Source organism: Triticum urartu, chromosome 4 (assembly GCF_003073215.2).
Source record: "Triticum urartu cultivar G1812 chromosome 4, Tu2.1, whole genome shotgun sequence".
NCBI lineage: Eukaryota > Viridiplantae > Streptophyta > Magnoliopsida > Poales > Poaceae > Triticum > Triticum urartu.
The window spans coordinates 14498083-14509443 of record NC_053025.1 but is presented as its reverse complement, the minus strand read 5'-3'; the positions used below and the strand labels follow the sequence as shown (position 1 = coordinate 14509443).

The 11361-nt window shown below is 42.5% G+C and overlaps 1 protein-coding gene across 11 annotated transcripts; it reads right to left on the bottom strand.

The window, feature by feature from the left end:
* Window positions 1–5907: 5907 nt before the first annotated feature.
* Window positions 5908–10301, bottom strand: LOC125550277. Of its 11 annotated transcripts, none has more exons than XR_007301561.1 (8): window positions 9767–10297; window positions 8979–9124; window positions 7557–8604; window positions 7367–7464; window positions 7183–7231; window positions 6715–7098; window positions 6283–6316; window positions 5908–6156 (listed from the first exon to the last, which is right to left on the bottom strand). XR_007301561.1 is itself a non-coding variant. In XM_048713240.1 (6 exons), exons 1-5 carry the CDS (start codon window positions 9828–9830, stop codon window positions 7459–7461), a joined length of 486 nt encoding a protein of 161 aa, XP_048569197.1. In that variant the 5' UTR covers window positions 9831–10284; the 3' UTR covers window positions 5908–7231; window positions 7404–7458. The 11 variants fall into 11 exon arrangements, 2 of the variants coding, with proteins under 2 accessions (XP_048569197.1, XP_048569195.1); XR_007301567.1 differs by having other exon boundaries at window positions 5908–7098; window positions 7557–7664; window positions 7765–7807; window positions 8443–8604; window positions 9767–10285; XR_007301566.1 differs by having other exon boundaries at window positions 5908–7098; window positions 7557–7664; window positions 7765–8604; window positions 9767–10300.
* Window positions 10302–11361: the final 1060 nt, after the last annotated feature.

Below are 11361 nucleotides of genomic sequence, written 5' to 3'. Positions count from 1 at the left end.
TAGATTGATTATTGTAGGTGCAACACATTTTCTGGAAGAGGCATAAACATGAAATGAAATAGATGTAGTATCATCACTACATGAAAGGAGCATTATACTTGGAAGGAAAAAATAGCATCCTGTCACCAAACAAACACTACTTGACAGGAAACTGTGCATTTCGTCCCTGTATCCATTAGTAGCAGGATAGCAGCAATGATTCACATGGCACGAATAATTCATTATGAGGAAACATGTTACTAGGTATGAAACAAACTATTTACACAGGTAAAATGGACACATGTACAATACATAGCTTGCTGTAAGCAGGAAACACTAGTGCTCATATATCAAAATCAACGGCAATACTTATGGACGATAGTAACAAGGTTAAACATCGCAGAAAGCACTTGCTAAGATATCATCATTTAGGAGCATTTACATCACCAATGTGGCAAACTGCAAAGCTGGTCTATTTGTCACCAGTTACAAGCATATTCTCGTTCATGCATAACTATAGTCAGCTCTGTTTCAAAAACCAGAAGCAAATCAACCGCCCTTCAAAATTTATGTACTATCTAAACCAACAAAGATGTCAACTCAAATACTTCTAGAAATCAGTGCCCATACGCACTTGTAGGTTGCAGAAACACTAGAGTTTCACCACAACAGTGCACATACTGCAACAAATGAATAAACAAATTAAACAACATGCCACAATTTCTTCGGTGCCTACAGTACCACTATGATTCATTGACATTGCCAGGGGCAAGGGAAGCACACAGCGAGTGTTTCTAATGCAGGTTATTCTTCTAGTTCTCTAGTGTGTCAGCTACAGTATTGAGCATTTGAAAGGTGATGTACTGTATGTCTTTTGCTTCTAGTTCTTTGGTCAGTTACAGTATGGGTATTTCAAAAGTATTGTATGTCTAATAACTTCACGGAAACACATTGAACAAGTATGCATCAGGTGAATGAGAGGAAGAATTTTTGGAAATGTACGGTAGAGTACATACTCAAGGTAGTGAAAACTTGGGAACGACCAACATGCGAGCATTGGAATTTGGAAAGTGTAGTGGCCTATTAGAGTTACTACCTGCACGGAAACATTGTGGGTCAGTCTTCAGGTTTTCCTCTAAAAAACATGGAAGTTGGATTTATAAATAAACAGACTTAACAGAAGATCAAGAAAACATGTATTTTTTTCAAAACTAAAAATTACAACGATGAGAAACATGATTGTCACGCAGTCAACATGATTGATCCTCATGCATGCGCCACATTTTTTTTGAAAGAGAATTCGCTGCGTAGTTGGAACCAAGGAAAATAAGCATATTGCCATACGAAGAGGATAACTATCCTGCAGCAGCAGCATCTGATCTTATCCTACACACATGGTAGCAACTAGCAACTAATCTTCTGCAACCTCAAAGGACATTGTCCTAAGTCTTATCCGACTCAGGTGTATATTATGCCAAATTGCCAATACTATATTCTCATTTCTACTGGTTGCAATTGCACCAGCTGGTGACATTGTGGCAGTACACTCGTACTGCCAAAACCCACACCGATGTGATGGAGTACCAAATTAACAGTCCAGCTACAACTACATAAGACCTATGGTTATCTAAAGCAGCTAAAGGGAACTACAGAAGAACTGTGATGAAGTCCTACTAATTGTTATTAACCTAAGTAGTAGTTATCTAAAGCAGCTAAACTATGGTTCATACAGCTTGCTACCAGATCCACAAACAATTGCAGAATCGCTTACAGTAGTTAACTAGTTCAATTTTTATTAACCTAACCACCGCAACGCGAGCACAAAAGGCAGGAGGCAACACGCAAACCAGTTCGTCCATAGCCGCAAAGGGAGGGGGGTCTTCACCGCCGGTGACGCTGCCGAGCCGTCCAGATCAACCTCGCCGGAGCTCAGGCTGCTGCAAGGAGAGCACACAACCAACCTTATTAGCTTAGGAATCATGATGGTCGAGATTGACCCATGTAAATAATATAAGATCGTTTTTCTAGCAAATATAGTTTGAAAAACATTTTGGAACTGGGATTCTGCATTGCCTGATTGAACAGTGAAGTAGAGAAGTACTATTTCATCAGATATATCAGGATTAAAACAAGTCCTTGAGCAGAGCACATGGCCTCTGTCCCGTGCCGCACCAAATGGCCACTCGTCGGCTTCTCTCAGATCTCATCAACTCGAGGAGAGGGGACGGAGGGAGCGAGGGAGCGTACCATGCGAGCGGTAGAGCAGGGGATCGAGCCGAGAGGCGCTGGTGATCTTCCCAGGCAGGGGCGCGGTCAACGCCCTTGACCCCACGCGCGTGAGTGCGCTGGGTGTCATCCACCCGATGAGGCAAAAGAGCACCAACGCTCGATGCGTCTGGGCGAGGGCGGTGCTTGATGCAGGGGGACTTGGTGCGTTCGAGGAGCGACGGGATGCAGTGGAGGAAGACAGCCAGGGAGGTCCGGCGGGCGGCGGGACGGCGGACTTGGGCGGTGGAGCTCGACGCGGCGACGGCTTGGTGCGCGCTTGGCGGGGCATGGAGGAACAAGGGCCGATGGAGGTTGAAGACGGTTTCGAGCGGCGCGGACTTGGAACTCCGGCGACGGCTCGATGAGGAAGTCCATGGCGGCCTCCTTGCAAAGAGAAGTACAGAGGGGGTTGAGACTTGAGAGAAAAAAGGAAGAGATAAACAGAGGGAGGAAGAAGAGCGGGGGAACATGGCGACCTGCGCAACTTCGGCCGACGGTAGAGCTGCTCCGGCGAGGCGCGAGGCTGAGGCAGTGGAGGTCGAGGCTAGATCACGTTGGATCTCCCTCCCTCGGGTTCTTCTCTCCCTCCTGGTGAGGGAAGGGGAGGGGTGAGAAAAGGAGGGCATGGAGGAGGCCATGGACGGCGGCGAGCTCCACCGGAGGGAGGTGGCGGTAGCGATCTGTAAGGGAGGATGCGAGCTCTCGCTCTGTCTCGATCTGGAAGGGGGAGGAGGTGGCGGCGGCGAGGAGCCGAGGGGGGAGGAGTGCGGGTGTGGGTTAGGGTTTGGGTAGTTGGGTTGCGGTTGGCTGAGGGGGTGAGGGCTGCCGTTGGATCCGGAAGCATCCTACGGCGGTTGATGCATGATCCGCGTGATATGCTCATGGACCAATCAGAACGTAGCAAACCATTTGATGACCTTATGACCATATAAATTGGCCGTGATCGATTCAAGATAAAAATTTCATTCCATTTTTCAGTGCTTAAAATGAGTTTTTTTGTGAAAGTCCTATCAAATATTTGTTCAAATGATATCATATTTTGCACAAGTTTACATCTTGGATTTGCAAACAATATTGACAAAGGGAGTTTTTATTTCCTTTGCACGAAAAATCAATTTTCCATTTTCCGAGTGCCCGAAATGAGTTCTTTTGTGAAGGACCTACCATCTATTTGTTGCAAAATTAGACAAAATCAATTTTCTAAAATATTAGGACAAATTTAATGCACGGTTGACCAAATGGTTGGGTGTCAAAAGTTTCGATCCACCTCCCGTGAAAAGACAAATTCCTGCCGATTCAGTAGGGAGCGGGTCAAATTTGAACTACAACTGTCTCATAGTTTGCTCTTTATTTTTTCCAAAAATCATTTCTAGGTACATAAGTATCTATTTAATCAGAGAAACGTCGAAATTTTTTGAAGATTCAACCACTAGCTAGGAACGGTCAAGCCCGCCGTTTTGACCGCATTTTGAAACGGGCATAAAAAATTCAAAAAAAATCAAAAAATTGGAAAACCTTCGCATTGTGTCATTATATGTGACCAAGTTTCCAGGAAAAATAATAAACTTGTAATACGACAATTATTTTAAAAAAGTGTTCTCAGAAATGAGCTATTATGCGTGAAGATTCTTGGCTTTCAAGCCAAATGATCAATCTTATGGCCACATTCATGGCATAGTTTGTTCAAATGATCTCATGTTGTGCACAAGGGTGCATATTGGAATTCTAAACAATGTTTCCTAAGAGAGTTTTTATTTTCTTTGCAAGGAAAATTCATTTTCCATTTTCCGAGTGCCCGAAAGGAGGTTTTTTTGTTAAGGACCTCCCAAATAATTGTTGCAAAATTAGACCAAATCATTTTTCTAAAATACTAGTCCATATTTAATGCACAATTGACAAAATGGTTGGGTGTAAAAAGTTTTGATCCACCTCTCGTGAAAAAGACAAATTCCCGCCGATTCAGCTGGAAGCGGGTCAAATTTGAACTGCAGCTGTCTCATAGTTTGCTATTTATTTTTTTCCAAGAATCATTTCTAGGTACATAAGTACCTATTTAATCATAAATACATGGTTTGGTGGCGATACGTCGAGGTTTGGGCGGTGGCCGAGGGCCCCAACTCTAGAGCGCGTAAACTCGCATGCCCGCCGCGTGGTCACCGCGTGACCCTGGTGTTGCCATGTGTTCTGGGCGGCCTAGGCATGTCTAGTGGGTTGGGTACTCCCCAGGTAGGTGCTAGGAAGAAAATTACAACATAATATTCTCACGCGAAGACCGATCGATGCTCGAACATGAATTAGCAGCCAAGTGTTTGATTAGCGGTACGGAAATGTACATGGCTAATGGGCGTGAGTTTTGGCTGAGGATGATCAGTTACTACGAAGACCGTCTTCACAAATTTTCAGCTCAAAAGGAGGAGCCTAGGTGGTACTTGCTTTGCAAACTACCACACTGGACATAACTACGAATGTTGAAGCTTGGCTGAAAATAATGAATGGATTGAGCTGGCATTTGGTGGAGGATGGTTATTTGGGCATAGGAAAGCACTGTAGAAAATGGATACTATTTGGACATGCCAAGGTGGTACTTCCTTCACAAACTGTTGTTCTGAACAGAATAGGAAAATGAATATTTTTGAATTATTTTTGAACTAGGCAAGGAAGGTTTTTACATATTTGACGAAGATATGACCCAAAGAATTTATGAGCTTTTTGGGAATTTTGGGAATGACAGAAATATAGGTTGTTTCACAACCTAAGGCAAAAACTGCCACATGGACATGACACATAGGCAAAACTGATGAGGTGGCGCCTAGTCATAGCAACCCACCATAATTTACAAGGCTATGACCATCTATATTGGTCGTTAACAACTAGAAATAAGGCAGCGGACTAGCGATGTTTGCTTTATGACCATTTCATGTAAGGAAATTACGACCTTTCTGGCCAAAATGGTCACAATGGTTTAGGGTTTGGAGCCCCCTGAACAGCTTTTGACCAATTGGTCTGAAATGGTCATAGATCTATGACCATTTCTTCCAGGGTCACTAACAGAAGGTCACTAGTTGACATATTTCTTATAGTGGAGCCTGGGGTAGGGCAGGGTGAGCAGGCTGTGGAGCCCGGCGGTGGGAAGATCACTGCCGCCGAGGGGCCGCGCCGGCGTCCAAGAAAGCATAGTGCGCTACTACATTAGCGGTGGAGGAGAACACGAGGGAGTGTTAGGCGGGGCCGGAGACAGCCGGTAACGGCCGGAATCGGCTGGCGACCGAGAGGTGGAGAGAGGATGAGAGAGAGAGAGCGCGCGCTGGAGAGAAAGGCGAGTGACAGCGACCAGAGGAAAGGTTGTGTGCTTGGGGAGGAAAGGGAGGTGGGATGTGGGGATCGATGTGCTTTTCCACTTCCAATGGCTTTATTTTTTTTACCTCGACACAGTAAAAACGAGGACGTGGCTCTTGCCAGCGTTCGCCCTTTGTGCCACTCTTATTGTGTTGTACTAGGGGCAGGGGCGCGCCTCCTCTGCATGCCTATGCATACTAACCTTGCTGTTGCATTTATCCATGGTTCATAGTCCTCTTGAATCGTTTAACAACTTATTATATTGGTGGTGCATCGGTGCTTCTCAAAGACAGACAGGAGCAGCAGAAACAAAATTCCAACTCCTGCAACTGCATGCTATCTTTGACTTCTCTTTATTTAGTTCAAGGGCTAGTCTGAATAATACACACAGAAATTCACTCAAAATATAATTAGCACCATCTTATTCATAATCCCACGATGTAACTATGAAGGCTTAAAGTCAACAGTAAGGAAACTCTTCAGAATGAAAAATCATCCTGTTTATTCTTACATAAGTTCAAGTTGCCACTACTGAACTTGTAATCTTGAAAGCGTCCTGGATCACCACAGTTACTGCAAATGATGCCAATCAGAGAATTCTTGTCAGCACAAAGCACCAAACCTATACATGAATTGCATTGTACACCAAAAATGATTAAGACAGTGAGAATTTAGCATGCTCTTTATCAGCTCCTTCACCTTCTAAATCTTTCCTTTAAACCTATTTCCAGATCTGCAGTAAATATATGTGTAGAAATCAGTCCTCGTCTCATCGACAAGAAGGAATAAAGATCTATAAACTTCGGGTACTATTTTCGCTACAAAACTGAAGAGCGAATTATTGGCATCTACATCATACAAAAGGAAAGTACTTAATGAGTTCTTAACCATTTGAATGGTCTAAATAGGACAAAGAAATCAGACAATTTGTATAAGAGAAAAATAAGAGATAATGAGTTCTTAACCATTTGTATGGTCTAAATAGAACAAAGCAATCTGAGAATTTGTATAAGAAAAAAAATAAGAGATAACGCAAAAAACAAAACAAAAAGGTTAGGTTCAGAAAGTAAGGAAGCAGTGAACGGAAAATCATTATCAGATAAAAAACGAACAACGAAAAAGAAACATTACCTATGCATACTTTTTTGGCTCTATAGGAAATCAAGACCCTTAAGGATATGGCAGGTGAAGTTGTGGACAACAGATTCTGTCATTGCACCACAATGTTGACTAATGCACTTATTAACTGAACCCGGATGAACATATCCCAGGTATATCTAGAATCTATCTTGTGTCTGCAAGGATCCATATAACTTATTTAGCAAACTAACGTGATGGAGCCAATGAGCTATATATCTATGTCTTATGTACTTTATTATCAAGAAATAGTTATGGATTATTTTGCCTTCTTTCTTCAGGGTACGGGTGCGAACAATCTTCAGCGCACATAAACAACTGAAACAGCAGATAGCTGCTACTCCTTCCCTTGTTCTGCAGCAGCCGCCTGTCTTTCCCCTGTACAATTTGCTCATAAGTGCTGCAGAAACTATATCCTGGTTTCACTTCAGTTGGTTCAATCCTAAAAAGGACACGACTCACCTGTTTCGATTTCGAAGTAGAGCAAGACAGTCCATCGTCTGAATGAAGCCTAGTAGGAAAAATATCCAGGTTATAAATTCGCACACATACAAGTAAAAAGTGAACACAAATTACCAAAGGTCAATTTCACACAAAGCAAAGAACTGTAGGTATTTACAGAGGACTGTGATATATCTACTCATACTTTGATATGCAACGGATCAAAAAAAAGCTGCGTGTACATGTGTGTACTTCGTCCACGTCCAGCATAGGTATGGATGATTATCAACAACAGCGTCACACCTGCATCGTGTACCAATGATCACCTAAGTCCAAAAGGCTTATAAGAATCAAAAGTAAGAAAAAAAAATCATGTGCTAAACGAGCACCCCTACCAGCCTCTCAATGCAAGGAATCCATCTCCCGATGAGTAGATCTGGAGGTGAAACAGGGGGAATTGAAGCAAGAACCAGACTCACTTCAAGCATACACCAACTCGCCGGCTTCAATTAGTAGAAGTGGAACCACAAAATAGTTGAACCGATCATAATCCAGATTGCCAGATTAGATGGTACTGAGCAATTTCATCCATCCCGCACTTACCTCAACCCATTAAAAAGCTTTATAAGGACATCCAGCCCTTGCACTGGAATGTGTAAAATTGCACATTTCAATGGAAAAATAAACTTTAGATAAATACTACTCCCTCTGCAAACTTTTATAAGACGTTTTAGGTGTACAAGTTTACAGAGGGAGTACTTTCTAAACTAAATGAGGAAACCAGAAGGAGTGTTTGATTCTACTGCGTCCTATGACAATGAGTAGCAACACCGTGATTGCAAGAATTATAGTAGGTAATTTTGTCACTTGTAACCATAAACCGATCCATTCGTTGCGTTCTAATCTTGATTTTGTTTACTGGCCTGTAAAAGGAACAATTGCATTAAAATACATTGTGTTCGCTTCGGTCCATATAATTTATCTGATTTCAGGCCCTAAGCACTACCAAGAGTCCAAGACTAATAACTATTTCATTTAGTTCCCAAATGGCAGGGATGTGAGTACACCATACACCATATTCAGAGTTGATGAGACTCAAGAATATTAGTTCAAATAGGCCAACATGATGGGAAAGAATATTTAATGGCATTTACAGGATGCAATCCAAACAACACTACAAATTATTTCACAAGTGATATAACCTCCAAATAAAATGTTGTCCTACTTTATGCCGACAGTAGAGAGTAGAGCTCATCACAGTGGCATCAATAAGAAAATTACCTCGACTTCTGATTTCCTCGCTGTTTTAATCATGAATAGATCATCTTGGATTAGATAAAAGAAACTTCTGCTCTCTCCAGGCAAAGGCAGCGAGCTTCTTTTGCTTTGAGACAAATGAGTAGGAGAATGCGGTCGTGCCACAGATTGTGCCCTGCTCAACTCCTGAAAAAGTATATCCATACATAATAGTTAGATGTATAATTATTTTTCCTTTTTGTACGTAACTAATTTTTTATTGTTGGTGGATTGCCGGTGATAGTTGCACTTGCAACTTTTCATTTCTAAAACCATAGGACCAACAATGTGGCCTCAGACAATGTTTAAGCACAAACCAAATTTTGGCCGTGACAGAGCATAACAGTGACATGCCTCTTAGGCATTAGTGCCAGCTAATGGAGAGAAAAACAACTCTGCTGCTCTCGCCAAAACGCAAAATATTTACCAGACTAAACAACAAAGATCATTTTTCAGAATCTAAAGCAGGCATTGTTGATTGTAAGAATAATAAAGCAAGGTGCTAACTTCTCATGGTTTACCTGACTTATAAACCGATTGGCGCATGAGTTTGTTTCCTTAGCAAAACTGGTGACAAAAGGGCATGAACAATGGAACCCTCCAACTGTGTTGTGGCAAGTTGCAGAGCCATGGCAGGAGCCTGGACTCTGCGCACATTCATTGACATCTGCAGTGAAAATCAAACAAAGCGCACGATCCCTAGTGAGTCTTTTGAAGGCAATGCAATAAACAGATCGGCAATTGGAGTATATAAAGATAACTATAACGTGACACCTAATTTAGACTTTATGTTTGAAGAACTGGGTTGCAATTATACTTAAGAAAGTATCAAGTAAAAGTGAAAAGGTAATAACAAGGGCATTATCTGCACTGTCTTTTATCAATTATGGAAGCGAGATGACATTCAAGATGCAAGGCATATCTAATGTAACAATCTGATCAAAAGTACGTGAAAAACAAGTACAATAGATATAGATTTAGTATAATGGTTTTTCCCTCCCTTTTTAGGTTGTTGGTCTCCCATTAATATCCATCTACTTACATAAGTATGTGCATTAGTTTATTTGCGCCCTCCATTCCCCAATAGACACAACCCACATAGTCTAACCACTGATTTTCCTTCCTCTATTCCGATTTTGTGCATGTTTCAGACAGGAAAACAATTTGTTCATAGTGCAAATCCTTTTGAGATTGATATACAAAATGCAAACTAAAAATGCATGCTGAGCTGGGAGAGCAACATTTTTGTGCATCCACCAGAGATCCTGACATTGAACTCAAAAGAAATCAACCAGAATCAACTGTTTACCTAGGTTCTCTGCAGAAACAACTTCAAACTCTTTAGTTGGGGATCTAAAGAAAACGATCCACATCTCCACCCCGACCTCGTCCCCGTCCTCCGTGGGCTTTCAGTTCGACGCAGACATCATCGTGGGGCGGGAGCAGTGCGAGCATGAGCTGAGGTTGGATCTTCGGGGGCTGGGATGGACGGATCGAAGTGAGGAGGGTCCTTACCGGGATCTCGCACGGTGTCGCGGACCATTTAGAGGCCCTTGGAGAGGAGGAGCTTGATGAGCCACGAGGCGATGAAGCCTCCTGCGTCGGTCACGCACACGCTCTTCCTAGCCGCCGCCGCTGCCGCCGCCGCCTCCGTGCTCTTTCTTACTCCCCACTCCCACCACCACCACCCCCTGAACGAGCCTCCTCTGCCACGCCTCTCCTGCGGCCACCTGCGTGCGAGTAAGGGGGGAAGGAATGGGAGGAGGCAACGTGCGAAAAGGGGATCAAGGAAATCGAGTGAAGACAGAGACGTGCCTGTGAAGGGAGATGACGGCGGCGGCGCGTGCGTGTGCGGCTCGATCGCAGCGAGGCGTTATCTGTTATCTGGGGAGGTTTCTTACCTAAAAAACAAGTTTCTATACCAGACAGTAAAATCAAGAATGATGTGGATACGCCCATCGACCGCCCCTTGCGCGACTGTTAATGGGTGGTATGGCACCCGTCGGATTTGGATATGGGTGGAGCCACCGCATATCCTTACCGTTGCCTCAAACCTATCCATACCCGTCGATGGGTACAATGTTTTCCCATACACATCACCCATCAGGGTAAATGGGTACCCGCAGGTAAAATTACCCAAATTTGCAACTCGTCGACTTGAGCACTACATAGTCATAAAAAACAACTTACAATAATAGTTTATAAACAACAACTAGAACATTGGCCGTGCGTTGCAACGGGATATAAATATTCTAGTATGTTAGTTTGTGATTTACCTGTCAATAATAATGCAATTTTGTAAATAAATGTTCATCAAATTCTGATCGTGAACTACCTTATATTTTTTATTAGAAGTTTGGTAAGTAAATTAAAATAGAAGTGGAAGGTAAGTAAATTAAGGTGATTGATTATCATATACATGGAAGGTTGGACGAAGGGGTGATGGGAAGAAAGGTGAAATGGGAACCTTATATTCTTTTTAAGTAGTATAGATATAGATATAGATATAGAAAGTTTGGTAAGTAAATTAAAAAAGAAGTGGAAGGTAAGTAAATTAAGGTGATTGATTATCATATACATGAAAGGTTGGACGAAGGGGTGATGGGAAGAAAGGTGAAATGGAAACCTTACGTTCTTTTTAAGTAGTAAGTATAGAAAGTTTGGTAAGTAAATTAAAAAAGAAGTGGAAGCACTACAAGAAATATATCAACTTGTGACCCTCACTATTGGGCGCTGAAAGGTCATAGTTTTTCATTTGCGATCTTTTTGTGACCAAAACAGAAGATCAAAAGTTGGCGGTCGTAAACTGAAATTTTTGACCTTCTTTGTGATATGTAAAAGGTCGTTGGTTCCACAACCAAATTTTTGGTCACTAGCAACCTCCCCAGGCCACGTAGGCATCCA

Coding starts and splice junctions, on each gene's coding strand:
- LOC125550277 (XM_048713240.1), bottom strand. CDS start 9,830: ATGTGGATCGTTTTCTTTAGATCCCCAACTAAAGAGTTTGAAGTTGTT. Junction 9,125..9,766: donor TGTTTCTGCAGAGAACCTAG/GTAAACAGTTGA, acceptor TTTTCACTGCAG/ATGTCAATGAATGTGCGCAG. Junction 8,605..8,978: donor CCAATCGGTTTATAAGTCAG/GTAAACCATGAG, acceptor ATACTTTTTCAG/GAGTTGAGCAGGGCACAATC.